The sequence below is a fragment of the Garra rufa genome, chromosome 8 (genome assembly GCF_049309525.1).
Source record: "Garra rufa chromosome 8, GarRuf1.0, whole genome shotgun sequence".
In the NCBI taxonomy this organism is placed as follows: domain Eukaryota; kingdom Metazoa; phylum Chordata; class Actinopteri; order Cypriniformes; family Cyprinidae; genus Garra; species Garra rufa.
The window spans coordinates 24,367,876-24,394,269 of NC_133368.1; the positions used below are offsets into that span (position 1 = coordinate 24,367,876).

At 45.9% G+C, this 26,394-nt stretch overlaps 2 protein-coding genes across 5 annotated transcripts in view; both read right to left on the reverse strand.

Moving 5' to 3' along the window:
- Nucleotides 1-26,394, reverse strand: part of col6a3 (collagen, type VI, alpha 3) — a 129,040-nt gene that overhangs the window by 19,157 nt on the left and 83,489 nt on the right. For all 4 annotated transcript variants that reach the window (XM_073846183.1, XM_073846184.1, XM_073846182.1 and 1 more), the window contains 2 exons: nucleotides 2,932-3,537; nucleotides 83-700 (listed from right to left, as the gene is read on the reverse strand). In XM_073846183.1, coding sequence (XP_073702284.1) covers nucleotides 83-700; nucleotides 2,932-3,537 — 1,224 coding nt within the window. The remainder of the gene's footprint in view (nucleotides 1-82; nucleotides 701-2,931; nucleotides 3,538-26,394) is intronic.
- LOC141340756 (collagen alpha-3(VI) chain-like) lies at nucleotides 3,588-6,976 on the reverse strand. The gene is made up of 4 exons (XM_073845849.1): nucleotides 6,340-6,976; nucleotides 5,484-6,083; nucleotides 4,475-5,074; nucleotides 3,588-3,598 (listed from the first exon to the last, which is right to left on the reverse strand). Exons 1-4 carry the CDS (start codon nucleotides 6,974-6,976, stop codon nucleotides 3,588-3,590), a joined length of 1,848 nt encoding a protein of 615 aa, XP_073701950.1.

Genomic DNA, 26,394 nt, shown 5'->3' on the forward strand with positions numbered 1-26,394 from the left:
GACTAAATTTGCCATCAAATGCTCTGCTAATGTGAATTAACCTGAAATAATGTTTTTAACAAGACCAAAAAAAGTGGTATACCTGTGACAGTAGTTGGGGTTGAAATTTCTTCTCTGGTCATGGTACTGACTTTGTTTAAAAGCTGTTGCTCCACTGTTGGAAGTTCCTGGAAGTTTCTAATGGTGTATGTTAGTTCTGGATTAAAGGAAATTAATTTTAGCTCCTCTTCATCAGCATTATGAGCTCCAACTGCTAAGGGAGCAACGCGGCTTGACTTCAGTTGGGCAGCAGGGCCAGACACATCATCATTTGACTTTCCTCCGGTTACCAAGATGAGAAACTGGGGCACACCATCTTCTACGCGGCTTCCGGCTGATCTTTGATAGATGTTCTTTGAAACATATTCCAGAGCTTGGCCAGTGTTAAGACGATTGCCACCTTTGCTTCTCATTCTTCGTATTGCCTGGCGAACTTCCTCCTTGGTGGAGTGCTCATTAAGAAGAAACTCCAGTTTGGGATCATCACTGTACTGCACAACTGAGACTCTCACGTTGTCGAGACCCACATCTAACTTCTCCACCACACGCTGAACCATGTCTCTTATGGCAGGGAACTCAGACCGCATCTTTGTTGTGCCATCAATAAGGAAAACAACGTCCCTTTTATCTCCACGAGGTCCTGGAATTACAGGCCCTGTGTCTTGGATTAAAGAGATGAAAATTTTATTTAAAAAATAAATATAACAATAACCACAACAACAATGAATACATCTTAATTAATACGTAAATGTATTGCAAATGCAAATATTTATAATCAGGTATATTCAATATCAGGTATATTCAATTAGTTTACAAAAGGACTTTATCAACTAAAAATGTTTTGCTGCTCTGAGTTGCTTTAAATCTACTTAATGGGATGATGTAAACACTTGTTCTATTAATATCCTAAGTTGTAAATTTAATTGTAAATATGCACTAGATTGGCATCTTTGTCCAATTGTTTTATTGCATCTTGTTATGAGTATTGTGTTAAGTGTTAAGAATTGTTTGTGCTATTTTAATTGATATGAGCCTTAGACCACTGCAGCAGGTATGGCTGTTTCAATGTGTCCCACCATGAGATGCTGTGTTATGCTGCTGTGTCAAGAATGTCTTAAAAACAAAAGCTGATGGAGAAGCTGACCATACCTAGTGTCAATTGCATATTTCACACAACAGTGTAAAGCACTTTAGCAATTTTGTTAACACTTTCTATGAAGCCTATATGTGTAATATATTATAAGCGTATTCTTAAGGCATTATAATGGTTGCATAATGCATTATAAAAAACCTTGTGATATGTTGTATTATCTCATGAATATTCACAAGAACATTTTTAATGTATTATAACATTTACTTATTTGTGGTTATAGCTTTTAAGAGTATGATGATTTATAACACAATAAACATATTGCGTCCTCTTAGATTACAATGGATTTTTTTTGCTCATAGTTATAATGTATTAGTATGTATTACTTATAAGTAATAATAACAATAATAATACCAGACATATTGGCTATAAGTAACTTTACGTGAACATTCTACCTCCTTAACCTAAGTCTACTAATAATGGAAAGCAACGTTAGTTCTGGTAGGCCACCTTAATCTATAAGGTCGTTTCAGTCATCATTCAGCAGCTATCGCTTTGCTCAGGAGCTAATCATCCACCTCCATCCCCAACTCCTCCTTTTGTCCAGTAAGGACTTGGCTTGGATATTTCTTGAGTCAGACCACTGAATTTTGTTGTTACATAAAATAATCTCTTAGAACATTAATGATATTTGCTACATTAATCATTAATGTTGGTTCTGTTCTGTTTACCCTAGAGGGGTTATTTATGCTCTCCCTGCTCCTATCCATACCCCCAACCTAAAATGTACGTAAGTTACTTATAGTCAATAGATTAAGGGGACCATCAAAATAAATTGTAACCATATAAAACATTGCATTTTTTTTCAGTTGAAGAGTATTAACTAGCTCACATCAAAATTAACGTTAGCCTCACAGGAAACACTGAAAATAACATTCAACACCTAACCATTCACAATATAATGTACAGATGTTAAATAAACAATATCAAGATATGATAAAGTCCATTATACTGTAAACAAAGTAGATTTAATATAGTGTTCATTGTGCTATAAATAATCATACTATAACCATATAATTATAACCACAAATAAGTATGTATTATATTGTATTATAATTGTTGTTATGATTATTCATGAGTTGATATAACATATTAGAAGTTTTTTTTTATAATGCATTATGCATTTATTATAATGCCTTAAGAATACCCTTATAATGTATTATAAATATGAGCTGTTACTGTAATTTCTAATCTGATTAGCAGGCTTTACGTAATTTCTGAAAGCAACAAGGATAAGGACACAAAGATTTTTTTTCCTATGCAAAAATGTGTGTTGAAGTCTTAAATAAAAGGTAGCAGCAAAACTAAGCATTTTATTTATATGGTTAAGGACTGGGTGAATGGTCATGTATTATCAAATTATGTATTTTTGTTGTGGAAAGAGTGACTATAATCAGACTTTAAGGAATATAATAAAATGTCGCTGTTGAAAAGACCAACATAGCTGGTGATATACATTTTAGATGCTGCTCCCAGCATAGAATGCTGGTGTTTCTTGCAAGCTTCTTAACTAAATTAACAACAGCAAGACTTCCTTGGTCAACCAGCAATAAGTGACAGGCCATACTAGATAACCAATTTCACAAATTTAAAAGGTAAAGAGAAGTTTAACTACCAGCAGGCAGCATTATCAAAGTTTTTTTTTGAATAGTATAGAATGGAAATTATGCTGGTCTATGCTGGCCTTTTCAGCAGCATTACCACATCAACCAGAAACCCAATTATGAAATGATTGCAGTTACCTGTAGGGTAAACAGGGCGCAGTTTGGCTAACTCCTCACTAGATAGCTCTGTCAGGGTGGTGATGAGTGAGTCCTGAATTGTATATAGTCCAGGCAAGTCATCAACTGTGTAGGCAAATCTGGGGACATAGGCTGTCACTTGAAGTTCCTGAGTGTCCACGTCTCTTGTTCCTATGCTAAGGGGGACGACTCCTGACTGTTTCAGTGCTGTTGCAGATGATCTTATACTGTCTGTTGCTTTTCCTCCTGAAACCACAACAACAAATTGTGGAACTCCCTCCTGTTTCCTTCCACCACGTCCAGAAGCCAGAACTTCACGACTAACTAAGTCAAGGGCCCGACCAAGGTTACGCTGTCTCCCCCCTCGTTGTCGAAGTTCCTTAATGCCATTTAAGACACCTTCTTTGGTCCTGTGTGAGTTGAGGTATATGTCTGGAGATGGTAAATCTCCATACTGCACCACGCCTACTCGGATCTTGTTCTCACCAACATTGAGGTTTTCCACAACTCTGCGCACAAACTCCTGGATAATTGGGAATTCTCTGCCAACACCTTCGGAGCCATCGATCACAAAGATGATGTCCTTCTTGGGTCCTTCGGACTCTGCTAAAATAAATAAAAAAGATCTGATTTAATATAAAATATAGCTGGCTGGATTAGGGCCAGTCTGTAAAACACACCTACAACAACATGAATATAGTTACATAAACTGTACAACCCTTTGTTCCTGATTAGTGAACATAACTAATTAATGGTAAGACATCGTATGAGCAATTTTTGTATCATTCTGTATTTTGTTTCCACCTGAATATACATATATATTTCCACACTCCTGATTTGCATTGATGAATCTTAAATACATTAGAAAACTATTAGAAACAAAACATTAAAACAAAATAAAATAAATAAATAAAAATCTACACAACAGATTGAACATCACTGGTGTACACACATTTAACATAAAATCCGATCTCTCAAAAAGCACAAAGCACTAAAAAAGTAAATGTTTCCATTCAGTAATAGAAAGAATTACACAAACTACAAACCTGTGTGCATATTAAAAGAAGAAAGATGTGAATAAAGAAATAAGTGTAGAATTTACTATACAACACTCAGTGGTATGAGGATGCTTGATGTTGTAAAGAAAGCACACTATCATATGTTCACTAAGATCATACATTCACAGGGTGGTTGTCAAGGTGCTGCAAGGAAGCTGTATAATGCTTCCTTATAACTGAAGTAAAAGAATCATAGTCTCCAAAAGAACCACGGTATCTATCATTTTATGGCCCATAGATACAAATGTTGGAACTTCCATTAGTGAAAGACAAGAAATTTCTCTTCATTTTGTTGAACCAAAAGAGAACAGTACATATCTCCTTAACAAGCCACAAACCTTTAGGTAACACTCATGTTTTTAGCATGGCAAAGGATAATAAATGCAAAAAAAAAAAAAAAAAAAAAAAATACTGGAGATACTTACCTTAGCAGACACTATAAAACTTAAAAGAACCTACAGCAAAATATTTTGTAAATTTCTTACCTATTACTGTAGTAGTGATGGGTGTGCGCTCTACAAGAACTGTGTTAATGTTAGTAAAAATCTGCTGTTGGACACTGGGAAGGTCAGCAAAGTCACTCACTGAGAGTGCATAACTAGGCTCATGGGAGATCCTCTGGAGTTCCCTGCTGTCTGAGCTCCTTGACCCTATCCCAAAGATAAACACTCCCAGCTCCTTCAGGGATGAGGCCGCTGTGTCAACATTATCAAATGACCTTCCATCACTCAGCAGAATTAGTAATTGTGGCACACCTTCTACACGTCTGCTGCCAGAAGAAGCTGTGAAGATGTTATCCCTCACATACTGCAGAGCTGCTCCAGTGTTGAGGTTTCGACCACCTTTGTGCCTCAGACCCCTGATTGTTTCTAAAATGTCTTCTTTATTTGAGTATGTGTTAAGATAGAAATGGGCTTCTGGATCTCTGCTGTATTGAACCACCGACACACGGTCTCCGTTCTCAGACACATTTAGTCTCTCCACCATCCTTTCAACAAAGTCACGCATTGCGGGGAAAGATCTTCTAGTGCCATCTGAACCATCCAGCAGGAATACTACATCCCTCCTAGCCCTCCTTTGCTCAGCTATGGATATGGAAATGAAGCACAAAGTCGTGTGAGCAATCGGAATCTGATATTCTCTTAAGGAATAGGCATGTTAAAATCTGCAATTGGGATGTTTCTGGGATTTTTCTAATATGCATTAAGATTATGCACTAAATCAGGGGTCACCAAGTTCGGTCCTGGAGGGCCGGTATCCTGCAGAGTTTAGCTCCAACATGCCTCAACACACCTGCCTGGACATTTCAAGTATACCTAGAAAGACTGATGAGCTGCTTCAGGTGTGTTTGATTAAAGCTGGAGCTAAACTCTGCAGGACACCGGCCCTCCAGGACCGAACTTGGTGACCACTGCACTAAATGATCAAAAAAAAAAAACATAAATCAAGTAGTAACATTAGACTCAGTAATGTAAAGTTCTGCCATGCACATACCAGTAACAGTCGTAAAAGGTGGAATGATAGGAACTGCAACAGCCTGGACAGAGGCCAGCAGCTGCTCTTGGACATTTGGAAGCTCACTGAAGTCAGACACGGTCAAAGCATAATTGGAGTCGTATGAAATTCTCTGCAATTCTCTGCTATCAGAGCCCCTGGATCCTACTCCAATGGTTAAGACACCAAGCTCTTTCAGAGAGGAGGATGCCGCATCAACATTGTCAGATGACCTTCCCCCACTAAGCAAAACCAGTATCTGAGGCACGCCCTCCTGTTGCCTGCTGCCGGAGGAGGCAGTAAATACATTGTCTCTGACGTACTGGAGACCTGCCCCCGTGTAGAGGGGTCTGCCTCCCTTGTGCCTCAGACGTTTGACACCGTCAAGAATGTCTTCCTTTGTTGTGTACGTGTTTAGATAGAAATTGACATCTATGTCTCTGCTGTACTGGACCACAGAAACGCGATCTCTGTTCTCAGCTATGTCCAATCTCGCCACAATTGTTTGCACAAACTCTTTCATTGCTTGGAACCCACTCCTAGTGGCATCCGATCCATCCAGAAGAAAGACAATATCTCTCCTCTGCCTACGGACCTCATCTAAGAAATAATATTCATGGGTCAGATGGGGGACTTTTTAGGGAAGAAAAAAAAAAGATGCATATTGCATCACACAATTGGTGCTTTGTCGTTAATTGTGCTTTCTGTCTTTTTTTCGTATCATGTCACCTCCCGTTTAGTTTTACAACTCAGGAAGAAATACTTTTATTTCTGCAACTCAGTACTGTACAGCACACATCGCTACAAACATAAAAGCTGAGAGGAAGTGGAGAAAGCCAGATTGGCTGTTTCTTACCTATCGTTGTGGTAGTGATAGACGTGCCCTCTACAAAGACTGTGTCAATGTTGCTGAAAAGCTGCTGTTGGACACTGGGAAGGTCAGCAAAGTCACTCACTGAGAGTGCATAACTAGGCTCATGGGAGATTTTCTGTAGTTCCCTGCTGTCTGAGCTCCTTGACCCTATCCCAAAGATAAGCACTCCCAGCTCTTTCAGGGATGAGGCCGGTGTGTCAACATTATCAAATGACCTTCCGCCACTCAGCAGAATCAGTAACTGAGGCACACCTTCTACACGTCTGCTTCCAGAGGAGGCAGTGAAGACATTGTCCTTCACATACTGCAGAGCTGCCCCTGTGTTGAGGGGTCTCCCTCCTTTGTGCCTCAGACCCCTGACCGTGTCAAGGATGTCCTGCTTTCTTGAGTAGGTGTTAAGATAGAAATGGGCCTCTGGACCTCTGCTGTACTGGACCACGGACACACGGTCTCTGTTCTCAGACACATTTAGTCTCCCCACCATCCTTTCAACAAAGTCGCGCATCGCAGGGAAAGAGCTCCTAGTGCCATCTGAGCCATCCAGCAGTAACACTACATCCCTCCTTCGCTCAGCTACGGCTAACGAAATGGAACACAAAGTCACGTGAGCACTCGGCATCTGATATTATTGTCTGTAGGCGTATGCATGCATCTAGTCGGCAACTGCAAATGGGAAACAACTCTCCCGTCCTTTACGTTATTTTATATCCGACCCAATGGCCAAACGTTAGTGCCGTCTGCTATAATAACACCTCGTTTGGGTCAGAGTCAGACTGCCTACAGTTAATGAATACGATGCTCTGAAATAAGGACTACATTTGAAGGATATATTGGTTCAAAAGACATAAACTTTAGTAAAACAAACCAACAAGCGAACAAACGAATGAAATTTAAACAAGTACTTTAAAACTTAAAGGTGGCTAGAGTTCAAAATCTTGGCTTTTTAGCCTAATTTCCCACAACTCTGCTGACGCGCAACGCTAACGTAATCTGTTTAGTGTCTAAGGCACTCTTTGAAAAGAAGGGCTCAGTTTGCTGTTCTCTAGAGACGTGTGGGAATCTGTCTTACCCGGCCCAGTAGGTGTCATCGGCTTGACTTGTCCAAGCACGTTGTTGAGGGAGCTGATAAACTGCTGCTGGACGCTGGGAAGGTCAGAGAATTTATTGATGGACTGTGCATAGGTAGGATCATTGGCAATTCTCTGCACCTCTCTGCTCGAATTTCTGGTGCCAATGCCAAGAATTGAGATGCCACTCTCTTTCAGGGCGGAGGCAGGTACATCTACGTTATCGCTTGACCGTCCTCCACTGAGGAGGATGAGAATCTGAGGGACACCCTCTCGCCTTCTACTCCCCGCCGAGGCGGTGAAGACATTGTCCCTCACGTACTGGAGAGCTGCCCCTGTGTTGAGGGGTCTCCCACCTCTATGCCTCAGACCTTTGACAGAGTTCAAGATATCCCCCTTTGTTGTGTGGCTATTCAGATAGAAATTGACCTCTGCGTCTCGACTGTACTGCACCACGGATACACGGTCTCTGTTTGCCTCTATGTTGAATTGCTCTACTAATCTTTGCACAAAGTCACGCATGGCTGGGAAAGTATTTCTAGTGCCATCTGAACCGTCCAGCAGAAACACTACATCCTTTCTGGGTATGGCGTCATCGGCTAGGAAAAGAAAACAGCGTCATTAACACCAGGACATTTCAAAACATCTTTCAGAACGTCACATTGGTTCACTACCTCTTTGACTACCTAAGCTGTGAGTAATCAACAAGGCACAGCCTGTCAGCTAGCTCTCGTAAAGTTCTGCCATGCACATACCGGTCAGAGTCGGGGACGTTGTAGTGACGGGCATTGCCACAGTCTGGACAGAGGCCAGCAGCTGCTCTTGGACATTTGGGAGCTCACTGAAGTCGGACACAGACAGAGCGTAACTGGGGTCGTATGAAATTCTCTGCAATTCTCTGCTATCAGAGTTCCTCGATCCTATTCCCAAGGTCAAGACGCCAAGCTCTTTCAGAGAGGAGGCTGCTGCATCGACACTGTCAAATGACCTTCCCCCGCTAAGCAGGATCAGTAACTGCGGCACCCCCTCCAGCCGTCTGCTGCCGGAGGAGGCGGTGAAGACATTGTCTCTGACGTACTGGAGAGCTGCCCCCGTGTTGAGGGGTCTGCCTCCTTTGTGTCTCAGGCCTCTGACACGGTCAAGAATGTCTTCCTTTGTCGTGTAGCTATTCAGATAGAAATGGACCTCAGCGTCTCTACTGTACTGCACCACAGAAACGCGGTCTTTGTTGGCCTCTATGTCGAATTTCTCTGCTACTCTTTGCACAAAGTCACGCATAGCTGGGAAAGAATTCCTAGTGCCATCTGAACCGTCCAGAAGAAACACTACGTCCTTTCTGGGTGTGGTGTATTCAGCTAGGAGGAGGAGGGGGAAAATACAGCATCATTAATGCCAAGTAATATCGATAACGTTCATTACCCTTCAGAATGTCATATCAGTTTACCACCTGATTAGCAGTCTAAGCTCTGGCTAACGGCCCCACATATCACAAAAAAAAACAAAAAAACAAAAACAAAAAAAACATGTAGGGGCATTAAGTAGAAAGACGGGACACAGCTTAGTTTTAAAGTTCTGCCATTCACATACCGGTAACAGTTGGTGAAGTTGTAGTGGCGGGAATTGCAACAGCCTGGACAGAGGCCAGCAGCTGCTCTTGGACATTTGGAAGCTCACTGAAGTCGGACACGGTCAGAGCATAATTGGGGTCGTATGAAATTCTCTGCAATTCTCTGCTATCAGAGCCCCTGGATCCTATTCCAAAGGTCAAGACACCAAGCTCTTTCAGAGAGGAGGCTGCCGCATCAACATTGTCAGATGACCTTCCACCGCTAAGCAAAAGTAGTATCTGAGGAACACCCTCCAGCCGCCTACTGCCGGAGGAGGCAGTAAAGACATTGTCTCTGACGTACTGGAGACCTGCCCCCGTGTAGAGGGGTCTTCCTCCCTTGTGCCTCAGACCTTTGACACTGTCGAGAATGTCTTCCTTTGTTGTGTACGTGTTCAGATAGAAATGGACCTCGGCATCTCTGCTGTACTGGACCACAGAAACGCGATCTCTGTTCTCAGCTATGTCCAATCTCTCCACCATTCTTTGCACAAACTCTTTCATTGCTGGGAACCCATTCCTAGTGGCATCCGATCCGTCCAGCAGGAAGACAACATCTCTCCTCTGCCTACGGCCCTCAGCTAAGAAATAATATTCATGGGTCAGATGGGGGACTTTTTAGGGAAGAAAAAAAAAAGATGCATATTGCATCACACAATTGGTGCTTTGTCGTTAATTGTGCTTTCTGTCTTTTTTTCGTATCATGTCACCTCCCGTTTAGTTTTACAACTCAGGAAGTAATACTTTTCTTTCTGCAACTCAGTACTGAACAGCACACATCGCTACAAACATAAAAGCTGAGAGGAAGTGGAGAAAGCCGGTTTGGCTGTTTCTTACCTATCGTTGTGGTAGTGATAGACGTGCCCTCTACAAAGACTGTGTCAATGTTGCTGAAAAGCTGCTGTTGGACACTGGGAAGGTCAGCAAAGTCACTCACTGAGAGTGCATAACTAGGCTCATGGGAGATCTTCTGTAGTTCCCTGCTGTCTGAGCTCCTTGACCCTATCCCAAAGATAAGCACTCCCAGCTCTTTCAGGGATGAGGCCGGTGTGTCAACATTATCAAATGACCTTCCGCCACTCAGCAGAATCAGTAACTGAGGCACACCTTCTACACGTCTGCTTCCAGAGGAGGCAGTGAAGACATTGTCCTTCACGTACTGCAGAGCTGCCCCTGTGTTGAGGGGTCTCCCTCCTTTGTGCCTCAGACCCCTGACCGTGTCAAGGATGTCCTGCTTTCTTGAGTAGGTGTTAAGATAGAAATGGGCCTCTGGATCTCTGCTGTACTGGACCACGGACACACAGTCTCTGTTCTCAGACACATTTAGTCTCCCCACCATCCTTTCAACAAAGTCGCGCATCGCAGGGAAAGAGCTCCTAGTGCCATCTGAGCCATCCAGCAGGAACACTACATCCCTCCTTCGCTCAGCTACGGCTAACGAAATGGAACACAAAGTCACGTGAGCACTCGGCATCTGATATTATTGTCTGTAGGCGTATGCATGCATCTAGTCGGCAACTGCAAATGGGAAACAACTCTCCCGTCCTTTATGTTATTTTATATCCGACCCAATGGCCAAACGTTAGTGCCGTCTGCTATAATAACGCCTCGTTTGGGTCAGAGTCAGACTGCCTACAGTTAATGAATACGATGCTCTGAAATAAGGACTACATTTGAAGGATATATTGGTTCAAAAGACATAAACTTTAGTAAAACAAACCAACAAGCGAACAAACGAATGAAATTTAAACAAGTACTTTAAAACTTAACAGTGGCTAGAGTTCAAAATCTTGGCTTTTTAGCCTAATTTCCCACAACTCTGCTGACGCGCAACGCTAACGTAATCTGTTTAGTGTCTACGGCACTCTTTGCAAAGAAGGACTCAGTGTGCTGTTCTCTAGAGACGTGTGGGAATCTGTCTTACCCGGCCCAGTAGGTGTCATCGGCTTGACTTGTCCAAGCACGTTGTTGAGGGAGCTGATAAACTGCTGCTGGACACTGGGAAGGTCAGAGAATTCATTGATGGACTGTGCATAGGTAGGATCATTGGCAATTCTCTGCATCTCTCTGCTCGAATTTCTGGTGCCAATGCCAAGAATCGAGATGCCGCTCTCTTTCAGGGCGGAGGCAGGTACATCTACGTTATCGCTTGACCGTCCTCCACTGAGGAGGATGAGAATCTGAGGGACACCCTCTCGCCTTCTACTCCCCGCCGAGGCGGTGAAGACATTGTCCCTCACGTACTGGAGAGCTGCCCCTGTGTTGAGGGGTCTCCCACCTCTATGCCTCAGACCTTTGACAGAGTTCAAGATATCCCCCTTTGTTGTGTGGCTATTCAGATAGAAATTGACCTCTGCGTCTCGACTGTACTGCACCACGGATACACGGTCTCTGTTTGCCTCTATGTTGAATTGCTCTACTAATCTTTGCACAAAGTCACGCATCGCTGGGAAAGTATTTCTAGTGCCATCTGAACCGTCCAGCAGAAACACTACATCCTTTCTGGGTATGGCGTCATCGGCTAGGAAAAGAAAACAGCGTCATTAACACCAGGACATTTCAAAACATCTTTCAGAACGTCACATTGGTTCACTACCTCTTTGACTACCTAAGCTGTGAGTAATCAACAAGGCACAGCCTTTCAGCTAGCTCTCGTAAAGTTCTGCCATGCACATACCGGTAACAGTTGGTGAAGTTGTAGTGACGGGCATTGCCACAGTCTGGACAGAGGCCAGCAGCTGCTCTTGGACATTTGGGAGCTCACTGAAGTCGGACACAGACAGAGCGTAACTGGGGTCGTATGAAATTCTCTGCAATTCTCTGCTATCAGAGTCCCTCGATCCTATTCCCAAGGTCAAGACGCCAAGCTCTTTCAGAGAGGAGGCTGCTGCATCGACACTGTCAAATGACCTTCCCCCGCTAAGCAGGATCAGTAACTGCGGCACCCCCTCCAGCCGTCTGCTGCCGGAGGAGGCGGTGAAGACATTGTCTCTGACGTACTGGAGAGCTGCCCCCGTGTTGAGGGGTCTGCCTCCTTTGTGTCTCAGGCCTCTGACACGGTCAAGAATGTCTTCCTTTGTCGTGTAGCTATTCAGATAGAAATGGACCTCAGCGTCTCTACTGTACTGCACCACAGAAACGCGGTCTTTGTTGGCCTCTATGTCGAATTGCTCCGCTACTCTTTGCACAAAGTCACGCATAGCTGGGAAAGAATTCCTAGTGCCATCTGAACCGTCCAGAAGAAACACTACGTCCTTTCTGGGTGTGGTGTATTCAGCTAGGAGGAGGAGGGGGAAAATACAGCATCATTAATGCCAAGTAATATCGATAACGTTCATTACCCTTCAGAATGTCATATCAGTTTACCACCTGATTAGCAGTCTAAGCTCTGGCTAATGGCCCCACATATCACAAAAAAAAAAAAAAAAAAAAAAACATGTAGGGGCATTAAGTAGAAAGACGAGACACAGCTTAGTTTTAAGTTCTGCCATGCACATACCGGTAACAGTTGGTGAAGTTGTAGTGGCGGGAATTGCAACAGCCTGGACAGAGGCCAGCAGCTGCTCTTGGACATTTGGAAGCTCACTGAAGTCGGACACGGTCAGAGCATAATTGGGGTCGTATGAAATTCTCTGCAATTCTCTGCTATCAGAGCCCCTGGATCCTATTCCAAAGGTCAAGACACCAAGCTCTTTCAGAGAGGAGGCTGCCGCATCAACATTGTCAGATGACCTTCCACCGCTAAGCAAAAGTAGTATCTGAGGCACACCCTCCAGCCGCCTACTGCCGGAGGAGGCAGTAAAGACATTGTCTCTGACGTACTGGAGACCTGCCCCCGTGTAGAGGGGTCTCCCTCCCTTGTGCCTCAGACCTTTGACACTGTCGAGAATGTCTTCCTTTGTTGTGTGCGTGTTCAGATAGAAATGGACCTCGGCATCTCTGCTGTACTGGACCACAGAAACGCGATCTCTGTTCTCAGCTATGTCCAATCTCTCCACCATTCTTTGCACAAACTCTTTCATTGCTGGGAACCCATTCCTAGTGGCATCCGATCCGTCCAGCAGGAAGACAACATCTCTCCTCTGCCTACGGCCCTCAGCTAAGAAATAATATTCATGGGTCAGATGGGGGACTTTTTAGGGAAGAAAAAAAAAGATGCATATTGCATCACGCAATTGGTGCTTTGTCGTTAATTGTGCTTTCTGGCTTTTTTTCGTATCATGTCACCTCCCGTTTAGTTTTACAACTCAGGAAGTAATACTTTTCTTTCTGCAACTCAGTACTGTACAGCACACATCGCTACAAACATAAAAGCTGAGAGGAAGTGGAGAAAGCCGGTTTGGCTGTTTCTTACCTATCGTTGTGGTAGTGATAGACGTGCCCTCTACAAAGACTGTGTCAATGTTGCTGAAAAGCTGCTGTTGGACACTGGGAAGGTCAGCAAAGTCACTCACTGAGAGTGCATAACTAGGCTCATGGGAGATCTTCTGTAGCTCCCTGCTGTCTGAGCTCCTTGACCCTATCCCAAAGATAAGCACTCCCAGCTCTTTCAGGGATGAGGCCGGTGTGTCAACATTATCAAATGACCTTCCGCCACTCAGCAGAATCAGTAACTGAGGCACACCTTCTACACGTCTGCTTCCAGAGGAGGCAGTGAAGACATTGTCCTTCACGTACTGCAGAGCTGCCCCTGTGTTGAGGGGTCTCCCTCCTTTGTGCCTCAGACCCCTGACCGTGTCAAGGATGTCCTGCTTTCTTGAGTAGGTGTTAAGATAGAAATGGGCCTCTGGATCTCTGCTGTACTGGACCACGGACACACGGTCTCTGTTCTCAGACACATTTAGTCTCCCCACCATCCTTTCAACAAAGTCGCGCATCGCAGGGAAAGAGCTCCTAGTGCCATCTGAGCCATCCAGCAGGAACACTACATCCCTCCTTCGCTCAGCTACGGCTAACGAAATGGAACACAAAGTCACGTGAGCACTCGGCATCTGATATTATTGTCTGTAGGCGTATGCATGCATCTAGTCGGCAACTGCAAACGGGAAACAACTCTCCCGTCCTTTACGTTATTTTATATCCGACCCAATGGCCAAACGTTAGTGCCGTCTGCTATAATAACGCCTCGTTTGGGTCAGAGTCAGACTGCCTACAGTTAATGAATACGATGCTCTGAAATAAGGACTACATTTGAAGGATATATTGGTTCAAAAGACATAAACTTTAGTAAAACAAACCAACAAGCGAACGAACGAATGAAATTTAAACAAGTACTTTAAAACTTAACAGTGGCTAGAGTTCAAAATCTTGGCTTTTTAGCCTAATTTCCCACAACTCTGCTGACGCGCAACGCTAACGTAATCTGTTTAGTGTCTACGGCACTCTTTGCAAAGAAGGGCTCAGTGTGCTGTTCTCTAGAGACGTGTGGGAATCTGTCTTACCCGGCCCAGTAGGTGTCATCGGCTTGACTTGTCCAAGCACGTTGTTGAGGGAGCTGATAAACTGCTGCTGGACACTGGGAAGGTCAGAGAATTCATTGATGGACTGTGCATAGGTAGGATCATTGGCAATTCTCTGCACCTCTCTGCTCGAATTTCTGGTGCCAATGCCAAGAATCGAGATGCCGCTCTCTTTCAGGGCGGAGGCAGGTACATCTACGTTATCGCTTGACCGTCCTCCACTGAGGAGGATGAGAATCTGAGGGACACCCTCTCGCCTTCTACTCCCCGCCGAGGCGGTGAAGACATTGTCCCTCACGTACTGGAGAGCTGCCCCTGTGTTGAGGGGTCTCCCACCTCTATGCCTCAGACCTTTGACAGAGTTCAAGATATCCCCCTTTGTTGTGTGGCTATTCAGATAGAAATTGACCTCTGCGTCTCGACTGTACTGCACCACGGATACACGGTCTCTGTTTGCCTCTATGTTGAATTGCTCTACTAATCTTTGCACAAATTCACGCATCGCTGGGAAAGTATTTCTAGTGCCATCTGAACCGTCCAGCAGAAACACTACATCCTTTCTGGGTATGGCGTCATCGGCTAGGAAAAGAAAACAGCGTCATTAACACCGGGACATTTCAAAACATCTTTCAGAATGTCACATTGGTTCACTACCTCTTTGACTACCTAAGCTGTGAGTAATCAACAAGGCACAGCCTTTCAGCTAGCTCTCGTAAAGTTCTGCCATGCACATACCGGTAACAGTTGGTGAAGTTGTAGTGACGGGCATTGCCACAGTCTGGACAGAGGCCAGCAGCTGCTCTTGGACATTTGGGAGCTCACTGAAGTCGGACACAGACAGAGCGTAACTGGGGTCGTATGAAATTCTCTGCAATTCTCTGCTATCAGAGTCCCTCGATCCTATTCCCAAGGTCAAGACGCCAAGCTCTTTCAGAGAGGAGGCTGCTGCATCGACACTGTCAAATGACCTTCCCCCGCTAAGCAGGATCAGTAACTGCGGCACCCCCTCCAGCCGTCTGCTGCCGGAGGAGGCGGTGAAGACATTGTCTCTGACGTACTGGAGAGCTGCCCCCGTGTTGAGGGGTCTGCCTCCTTTGTGTCTCAGGCCTCTGACACGGTCAAGAATGTCTTCCTTTGTCGTGTAGCTATTCAGATAGAAATGGACCTCAGCGTCTCTACTGTACTGCACCACAGAAACGCGGTCTTTGTTGGCCTCTATGTCGAATTGCTCCGCTACTCTTTGCACAAAGTCACGCATAGCTGGGAAAGAATTCCTAGTGCCATCTGAACCGTCCAGAAGAAACACTACGTCCTTTCTGGGTGTGGTGTATTCAGCTAGGAGGAGGAGGGGGAAAATACAGCATCATTAATGCCAAGTAATATCGATAACGTTCATTACCCTTCAGAATGTCATATCAGTTTACCACCTGATTAGCAGTCTAAGCTCTGGCTAATGGCCCCACATATCACCAAAAAAAAAAAAAAAAAAAAAAAAAAAAACATGTAGGGGCATTAAGTAGAAAGACGAGACACAGCTTAGTTTTAAGTTCTGCCATGCACATACCGGTAACAGTTGGTGAAGTTGTAGTGGCGGGAATTGCAACAGCCTGGACAGAGGCCAGCAGCTGCTCTTGGACATTTGGAAGCTCACTGAAGTCGGACACGGTCAGAGCATAATTGGGGTCGTATGAAATTCTCTGCAATTCTCTGCTATCAGAGCCCCTGGATCCTATTCCAAAGGTCAAGACACCAAGCTCTTTCAGAGAGGAGGCTGCCGCATCAACATTGTCAGATGACCTTCCACCGCTAAGCAAAAGTAGTATCTGAGGCACACCCTCCAGCCGCCTACTGCCGGAGGAGGCAGTAAAGACATTGTCTCTGACGTACTGGAGACCTGCCCCCGTGTAGAGGGGTCTCCCTCCCTTGTGCCTCAGACCTTTGACACTGTCGAGAATGTCTTCCTTTGTTGTGTGCGTGTTCAGATAGAAATGGACCTCGGCATCTCTGCTGTACTGGACCACAGAAACGCGATCTCTGTTCTCAGCTATGTCCAATCTCTCCACCATTCTTTGCACAAACTCTTTCATTGCTGGGAACCCATTCCTAGTGGCATCCGATCCGTCCAGCAGGAAGACAACATCTCTCCTCTGCCTACGGCCCTCAGCTAAGAAATAATATTCATGGGTCAGATGGGGGACTTTTTAGGGAAGAAAAAAAAAGATGCATATTGCATCACGCAATTGGTGCTTTGTCGTTAATTGTGCTTTCTGGCTTTTTTTCGTATCATGTCACCTCCCGTTTAGTTTTACAACTCAGGAAGTAATACTTTTCTTTCTGCAACTCAGTACTGTACAGCACACATCGCTACAAACATAAAAGCTGAGAGGAAGTGGAGAAAGCCGGTTTGGCTGTTTCTTACCTATCGTTGTGGTAGTGATAGACGTGCCCTCTACAAAGACTGTGTCAATGTTGCTGAAAAGCTGCTGTTGGACACTGGGAAGGTCAGCAAAGTCACTCACTGAGAGTGCATAACTAGGCTCATGGGAGATCTTCTGTAGCTCCCTGCTGTCTGAGCTCCTTGACCCTATCCCAAAGATAAGCACTCCCAGCTCTTTCAGGGATGAGGCCGGTGTGTCAACATTATCAAATGACCTTCCGCCACTCAGCAGAATCAGTAACTGAGGCACACCTTCTACACGTCTGCTTCCAGAGGAGGCAGTGAAGACATTGTCCTTCACGTACTGCAGAGCTGCCCCTGTGTTGAGGGGTCTCCCTCCTTTGTGCCTCAGACCCCTGACCGTGTCAAGGATGTCCTGCTTTCTTGAGTAGGTGTTAAGATAGAAATGGGCCTCTGGATCTCTGCTGTACTGGACCACGGACACACGGTCTCTGTTCTCAGACACATTTAGTCTCCCCACCATCCTTTCAACAAAGTCGCGCATCGCAGGGAAAGAGCTCCTAGTGCCATCTGAGCCATCCAGCAGGAACACTACATCCCTCCTTCGCTCAGCTACGGCTAACGAAATGGAACACAAAGTCACGTGAGCACTCGGCATCTGATATTATTGTCTGTAGGCGTATGCATGCATCTAGTCGGCAACTGCAAACGGGAAACAACTCTCCCGTCCTTTACGTTATTTTATATCCGACCCAATGGCCAAACGTTAGTGCCGTCTGCTATAATAACGCCTCGTTTGGGTCAGAGTCAGACTGCCTACAGTTAATGAATACGATGCTCTGAAATAAGGACTACATTTGAAGGATATATTGGTTCAAAAGACATAAACTTTAGTAAAACAAACCAACAAGCGAACGAACGAATGAAATTTAAACAAGTACTTTAAAACTTAACAGTGGCTAGAGTTCAAAATCTTGGCTTTTTAGCCTAATTTCCCACAACTCTGCTGACGCGCAACGCTAACGTAATCTGTTTAGTGTCTACGGCACTCTTTGCAAAGAAGGGCTCAGTGTGCTGTTCTCTAGAGACGTGTGGGAATCTGTCTTACCCGGCCCAGTAGGTGTCATCGGCTTGACTTGTCCAAGCACGTTGTTGAGGGAGCTGATAAACTGCTGCTGGACACTGGGAAGGTCAGAGAATTCATTGATGGACTGTGCATAGGTAGGATCATTGGCAATTCTCTGCACCTCTCTGCTCGAATTTCTGGTGCCAATGCCAAGAATCGAGATGCCGCTCTCTTTCAGGGCGGAGGCAGGTACATCTACGTTATCGCTTGACCGTCCTCCACTGAGGAGGATGAGAATCTGAGGGACACCCTCTCGCCTTCTACTCCCCGCCGAGGCGGTGAAGACATTGTCCCTCACGTACTGGAGAGCTGCCCCTGTGTTGAGGGGTCTCCCACCTCTATGCCTCAGACCTTTGACAGAGTTCAAGATATCCCCCTTTGTTGTGTGGCTATTCAGATAGAAATTGACCTCTGCGTCTCGACTGTACTGCACCACGGATACACGGTCTCTGTTTGCCTCTATGTTGAATTGCTCTACTAATCTTTGCACAAATTCACGCATCGCTGGGAAAGTATTTCTAGTGCCATCTGAACCGTCCAGCAGAAACACTACATCCTTTCTGGGTATGGCGTCATCGGCTAGGAAAAGAAAACAGCGTCATTAACACCGGGACATTTCAAAACATCTTTCAGAATGTCACATTGGTTCACTACCTCTTTGACTACCTAAGCTGTGAGTAATCAACAAGGCACAGCCTTTCAGCTAGCTCTCGTAAAGTTCTGCCATGCACATACCGGTAACAGTTGGTGAAGTTGTAGTGACGGGCATTGCCACAGTCTGGACAGAGGCCAGCAGCTGCTCTTGGACATTTGGGAGCTCACTGAAGTCGGACACAGACAGAGCGTAACTGGGGTCGTATGAAATTCTCTGCAATTCTCTGCTATCAGAGTCCCTCGATCCTATTCCCAAGGTCAAGACGCCAAGCTCTTTCAGAGAGGAGGCTGCTGCATCGACACTGTCAAATGACCTTCCCCCGCTAAGCAGGATCAGTAACTGCGGCACCCCCTCCAGCCGTCTGCTGCCGGAGGAGGCGGTGAAGACATTGTCTCTGACGTACTGGAGAGCTGCCCCCGTGTTGAGGGGTCTGCCTCCTTTGTGTCTCAGGCCTCTGACACGGTCAAGAATGTCTTCCTTTGTCGTGTAGCTATTCAGATAGAAATGGACCTCAGCGTCTCTACTGTACTGCACCACAGAAACGCGGTCTTTGTTGGCCTCTATGTCGAATTGCTCCGCTACTCTTTGCACAAAGTCACGCATAGCTGGGAAAGAATTCCTAGTGCCATCTGAACCGTCCAGAAGAAACACTACGTCCTTTCTGGGTGTGGTGTATTCAGCTAGGAGGAGGAGGGGGAAAATACAGCATCATTAATGCCAAGTAATATCGATAACGTTCATTACCCTTCAGAATGTCATATCAGTTTACCACCTGATTAGCAGTCTAAGCTCTGGCTAATGGCCCCACATATCACCAAAAAAAAAAAAAAAAAAAAAAAAAAAACATGTAGGGGCATTAAGTAGAAAGACGAGACACAGCTTAGTTTTAAGTTCTGCCATGCACATACCGGTAACAGTTGGTGAAGTTGTAGTGGCGGGAATTGCAACAGCCTGGACAGAGGCCAGCAGCTGCTCTTGGACATTTGGAAGCTCACTGAAGTCGGACACGGTCAGAGCATAATTGGGGTCGTATGAAATTCTCTGCAATTCTCTGCTATCAGAGCCCCTGGATCCTATTCCAAAGGTCAAGACACCAAGCTCTTTCAGAGAGGAGGCTGCCGCATCAACATTGTCAGATGACCTTCCACCGCTAAGCAAAAGTAGTATCTGAGGCACACCCTCCAGCCGCCTACTGCCGGAGGAGGCAGTAAAGACATTGTCTCTGACGTACTGGAGACCTGCCCCCGTGTAGAGGGGTCTCCCTCCCTTGTGCCTCAGACCTTTGACACTGTCGAGAATGTCTTCCTTTGTTGTGTGCGTGTTCAGATAGAAATGGACCTCGGCATCTCTGCTGTACTGGACCACAGAAACGCGATCTCTGTTCTCAGCTATGTCCAATCTCTCCACCATTCTTTGCACAAACTCTTTCATTGCTGGGAACCCATTCCTAGTGGCATCCGATCCGTCCAGCAGGAAGACAACATCTCTCCTCTGCCTACGGCCCTCAGCTAAGAAATAATATTCATGGGTCAGATGGGGGACTTTTTAGGGAAGAAAAAAAAAGATGCATATTGCATCACGCAATTGGTGCTTTGTCGTTAATTGTGCTTTCTGGCTTTTTTTCGTATCATGTCACCTCCCGTTTAGTTTTACAACTCAGGAAGTAATACTTTTCTTTCTGCAACTCAGTACTGTACAGCACACATCGCTACAAACATAAAAGCTGAGAGGAAGTGGAGAAAGCCGGTTTGGCTGTTTCTTACCTATCGTTGTGGTAGTGATAGACGTGCCCTCTACAAAGACTGTGTCAATGTTGCTGAAAAGCTGCTGTTGGACACTGGGAAGGTCAGCAAAGTCACTCACTGAGAGTGCATAACTAGGCTCATGGGAGATCTTCTGTAGCTCCCTGCTGTCTGAGCTCCTTGACCCTATCCCAAAGATAAGCACTCCCAGCTCTTTCAGGGATGAGGCCGGTGTGTCAACATTATCAAATGACCTTCCGCCACTCAGCAGAATCAGTAACTGAGGCACACCTTCTACACGTCTGCTTCCAGAGGAGGCAGTGAAGACATTGTCCTTCACGTACTGCAGAGCTGCCCCTGTGTTGAGGGGTCTCCCTCCTTTGTGCCTCAGACCCCTGACCGTGTCAAGGATGTCCTGCTTTCTTGAGTAGGTGTTAAGATAGAAATGGGCCTCTGGATCTCTGCTGTACTGGACCACGGACACACGGTCTCTGTTCTCAGACACATTTAGTCTCCCCACCATCCTTTCAACAAAGTCGCGCATCGCAGGGAAAGAGCTCCTAGTGCCATCTGAGCCATCCAGCAGGAACACTACATCCCTCCTTCGCTCAGCTACGGCTAACGAAATGGAACACAAAGTCACGTGAGCACTCGGCATCTAATATTATTGTCTGTAGGCGTATGCATGCATCTAGTCGGCAACTGCAAACGGGAAACAACTCTCCCGTCCTTTACGTTATTTTATATTCGACCCAATGGCCAAACGTTAGTGCCGTCTGCTATAATAACGCCTCGTTTGGGTCAGAGTCAGACTGCCTACAGTTAATGAATACGATGCTCTGAAATAAGGACTACATTTGAAGGATATATTGGTTCAAAAGACATAAACTTTAGTAAAACAAACCAACAAGCGAACGAACGAATGAAATTTAAACAAGTACTTTAAAACTTAACAGTGGCTAGAGTTCAAAATCTTGGCTTTTTAGCCTAATTTCCCACAACTCTGCTGACGCGCAACGCTAACGTAATCTGTTTAGTGTCTACGGCACTCTTTGCAAAGAAGGGCTCAGTGTGCTGTTCTCTAGAGACGTGTGGGAATCTGTCTTACCCGGCCCAGTAGGTGTCATCGGCTTGACTTGTCCAAGCACGTTGTTGAGGGAGCTGATAAACTGCTGCTGGACACTGGGAAGGTCAGAGAATTCATTGATGGACTGTGCATAGGTAGGATCATTGGCAATTCTCTGCACCTCTCTGCTCGAATTTCTGGTGCCAATGCCAAGAATCGAGATGCCGCTCTCTTTCAGGGCGGAGGCAGGTACATCTACGTTATCGCTTGACCGTCCTCCACTGAGGAGGATGAGAATCTGAGGGACACCCTCTCGCCTTCTACTCCCCGCCGAGGCGGTGAAGACATTGTCCCTCACGTACTGGAGAGCTGCCCCTGTGTTGAGGGGTCTCCCACCTCTATGCCTCAGACCTTTGACAGAGTTCAAGATATCCCCCTTTGTTGTGTGGCTATTCAGATAGAAATTGACCTCTGCGTCTCGACTGTACTGCACCACGGATACACGGTCTCTGTTTGCCTCTATGTTGAATTGCTCTACTAATCTTTGCACAAAGTCACGCATCGCTGGGAAAGTATTTCTAGTGCCATCTGAACCGTCCAGCAGAAACACTACATCCTTTCTGGGTATGGCGTCATCGGCTAGGAAAAGAAAACAGCATCATTAACACCGGGACATTTCAAAACATCTTTCAGAATGTCACATTGGTTCACTACCTCTTTGACTACCTAAGCTGTGAGTAATCAACAAGGCACAGCCTTTCAGCTAGCTCTCGTAAAGTTCTGCCATGCACATACCGGTAACAGTTGGTGAAGTTGTAGTGACGGGCATTGCCACAGTCTGGACAGAGGCCAGCAGCTGCTCTTGGACATTTGGGAGCTCACTGAAGTCGGACACAGACAGAGCGTAACTGGGGTCGTATGAAATTCTCTGCAATTCTCTGCTATCAGAGTCCCTCGATCCTATTCCCAAGGTCAAGACGCCAAGCTCTTTCAGAGAGGAGGCTGCTGCATCGACACTGTCAAATGACCTTCCCCCGCTAAGCAGGATCAGTAACTGCGGCACCCCCTCCAGCCGTCTGCTGCCGGAGGAGGCGGTGAAGACATTGTCTCTGACGTACTGGAGAGCTGCCCCCGTGTTGAGGGGTCTGCCTCCTTTGTGTCTCAGGCCTCTGACACGGTCAAGAATGTCTTCCTTTGTCGTGTAGCTATTCAGATAGAAATGGACCTCAGCGTCTCTACTGTACTGCACCACAGAAACGCGGTCTTTGTTGGCCTCTATGTCGAATTGCTCCGCTACTCTTTGCACAAAGTCACGCATAGCTGGGAAAGAATTCCTAGTGCCATCTGAACCGTCCAGAAGAAACACTACGTCCTTTCTGGGTGTGGTGTATTCAGCTAGGAGGAGGAGGGGGAAAATACAGCATCATTAATGCCAAGTAATATCGATAACGTTCATTACCCTTCAGAATGTCATATCAGTTTACCACCTGATTAGCAGTCTAAGCTCTGGCTAATGGCCCCACATATCACAAAAAAAAAAAAAAAAAAAAAAAAAAAACATGTAGGGGCATTAAGTAGAAAGACGAGACACAGCTTAGTTTTAAGTTCTGCCATGCACATACCGGTAACAGTTGGTGAAGTTGTAGTGGCGGGAATTGCAACAGCCTGGACAGAGGCCAGCAGCTGCTCTTGGACATTTGGAAGCTCACTGAAGTCGGACACGATCAGAGCATAATTGGGGTCATATGAAATTCTCTGCAATTCTCTGCTATCAGAGCCCCTGGATCCTATTCCAAAGGTCAAGACACCAAGCTCTTTCAGAGAGGAGGCTGCCGCATCAACATTGTCAGATGACCTTCCACCGCTAAGCAAAAGTAGTATCTGAGGCACACCCTCCAGCCGCCTACTGCCGGAGGAGGCAGTAAAGACATTGTCTCTGACGTACTGGAGACCTGCCCCCGTGTAGAGGGGTCTCCCTCCCTTGTGCCTCAGACCTTTGACACTGTCGAGAATGTCTTCCTTTGTTGTGTGCGTGTTCAGATAGAAATGGACCTCGGCATCTCTGCTGTACTGGACCACAGAAACGCGATCTCTGTTCTCAGCTATGTCCAATCTCTCCACCATTCTTTGCACAAACTCTTTCATTGCTGGGAACCCATTCCTAGTGGCATCCGATCCGTCCAGCAGGAAGACAACATCTCTCCTCTGCCTACGGCCCTCAGCTAAGAAATAATATTCATGGGTCAGATGGGGGACTTTTTAGGGAAGAAAAAAAAAGATGCATATTGCATCACACAATTGGTGCTTTGTCGTTAATTGTGCTTTCTGGCTTTTTTTCGTATCATGTCACCTCCCGTTTAGTTTTACAACTCAGGAAGTAATACTTTTCTTTCTGCAACTCAGTACTGTACAGCACACATCGCTACAAACATAAAAGCTGAGAGGAAGTGGAGAAAGCCGGTTTGGCTGTTTCTTACCTATCGTTGTGGTAGTGATAGACGTGCCCTCTACAAAAACTGTGTCAATGTTGCTGAAAAGCTGCTGTTGGACACTGGGAAGGTCAGCAAAGTCACTCACTGAGAGTGCATAACTAGGCTCATGGGAGATCTTCTGTAGTTCCCTGCTGTCTGAGCTCCTTGACCCTATCCCAAAGATAAGCACTCCCAGCTCTTTCAGGGATGAGGCCGGTGTGTCAACATTATCAAATGACCTTCCGCCACTCAGCAGAATCAGTAACTGAGGCACACCTTCTACACGTCTGCTTCCAGAGGAGGCAGTGAAGACATTGTCCTTCACGTACTGCAGAGCTGCCCCTGTGTTGAGGGGTCTCCCTCCTTTGTGCCTCAGACCCCTGACCGTGTCAAGGATGTCCTGCTTTCTTGAGTAGGTGTTAAGATAGAAATGGGCCTCTGGATCTCTGCTGTACTGGACCACGGACACACGGTCTCTGTTCTCAGACACATTTAGTCTTCCCACCATCCTTTCAACAAAGTCGCGCATCGCAGGGAAAGAGCTCCTAGTGCCATCTGAGCCATCCAGCAGGAACACTACATCCCTCCTTCGCTCAGCTACGGCTAACGAAATGGAACACAAAGTCACGTGAGCACTCGGCATCTGATATTATTGTCTGTAGGCGTATGCATGCATCTAGTCGGCAACTGCAAATGGGAAACAACTCTCCCGTCCTTTACGTTATTTTATATCCGACCCAATGGCCAAACGTTAGTGCCGTCTGCTATAATAACGCCTCGTTTGGGTCAGAGTCAGACTGCCTACAGTTAATGAATACGATGCTCTGAAATAAGGACTACATTTGAAGGATATATTGGTTCAAAAGACATAAACTTTAGTAAAACAAACCAACAAGCGAACAAACGAATGAAATTTAAACAAGTACTTTAAAACTTAACAGTGGCTAGAGTTCAAAATCTTGGCTTTTTAGCCTAATTTCCCACAACTCTGCTGACGCGCAACGCTAACGTAATCTGTTTAGTGTCTACGGCACTCTTTGCAAAGAAGGACTCAGTGTGCTGTTCTCTAGAGACGTGTGGGAATCTGTCTTACCCGGCCCAGTAGGTGTCATCGGCTTGACTTGTCCAAGCACGTTGTTGAGGGAGCTGATAAACTGCTGCTGGACACTGGGAAGGTCAGAGAATTCATTGATGGACTGTGCATAGGTAGGATCATTGGCAATTCTCTGCACCTCTCTGCTCGAATTTCTGGTGCCAATGCCAAGAATCGAGATGCCGCTCTCTTTCAGGGCGGAGGCAGGTACATCTACGTTATCGCTTGACCGTCCTCCACTGAGGAGGATGAGAATCTGAGGGACACCCTCTCGCCTTCTACTCCCCGCCGAGGCGGTGAAGACATTGTCCCTCACGTACTGGAGAGCTGCCCCTGTGTTGAGGGGTCTCCCACCTCTATGCCTCAGACCTTTGACAGAGTTCAAGATATCCCCCTTTGTTGTGTGGCTATTCAGATAGAAATTGACCTCTGCGTCTCGACTGTACTGCACCACGGATACACGGTCTCTGTTTGCCTCTATGTTGAATTGCTCTACTAATCTTTGCACAAAGTCACGCATCGCTGGGAAAGTATTTCTAGTGCCATCTGAACCGTCCAGCAGAAACACTACATCCTTTCTGGGTATGGCGTCATCGGCTAGGAAAAGAAAACAGCGTCATTAACACCAGGACATTTCAAAACATCTTTCAGAACGTCACATTGGTTCACTACCTCTTTGACTACCTAAGCTGTGAGTAATCAACAAGGCACAGCCTTTCAGCTAGCTCTCGTAAAGTTCTGCCATGCACATACCGGTAACAGTTGGTGAAGTTGTAGTGACGGGCATTGCCACAGTCTGGACAGAGGCCAGCAGCTGCTCTTGGACATTTGGGAGCTCACTGAAGTCGGACACAGACAGAGCGTAACTGGGGTCGTATGAAATTCTCTGCAATTCTCTGCTATCAGAGTCCCTCGATCCTATTCCCAAGGTCAAGACGCCAAACTCTTTCAGAGAGGAGGCTGCTGCATCGACACTGTCAAATGACCTTCCCCCGCTAAGCAGGATCAGTAACTGCGGCACCCCCTCCAGCCGTCTGCTGCCGGAGGAGGCGGTGAAGACATTGTCTCTGACGTACTGGAGAGCTGCCCCCGTGTTGAGGGGTCTGCCTCCTTTGTGTCTCAGGCCTCTGACACGGTCAAGAATGTCTTCCTTTGTCGTGTAGCTATTCAGATAGAAATGGACCTCAGCGTCTCTACTGTACTGCACCACAGAAACGCGGTCTTTGTTGGCCTCTATGTCGAATTTCTCTGCTACTCTTTGCACAAAGTCACGCATAGCTGGGAAAGAATTCCTAGTGCCATCTGAACCGTCCAGAAGAAACACTACGTCCTTTCTGGGTGTGGTGTATTCAGC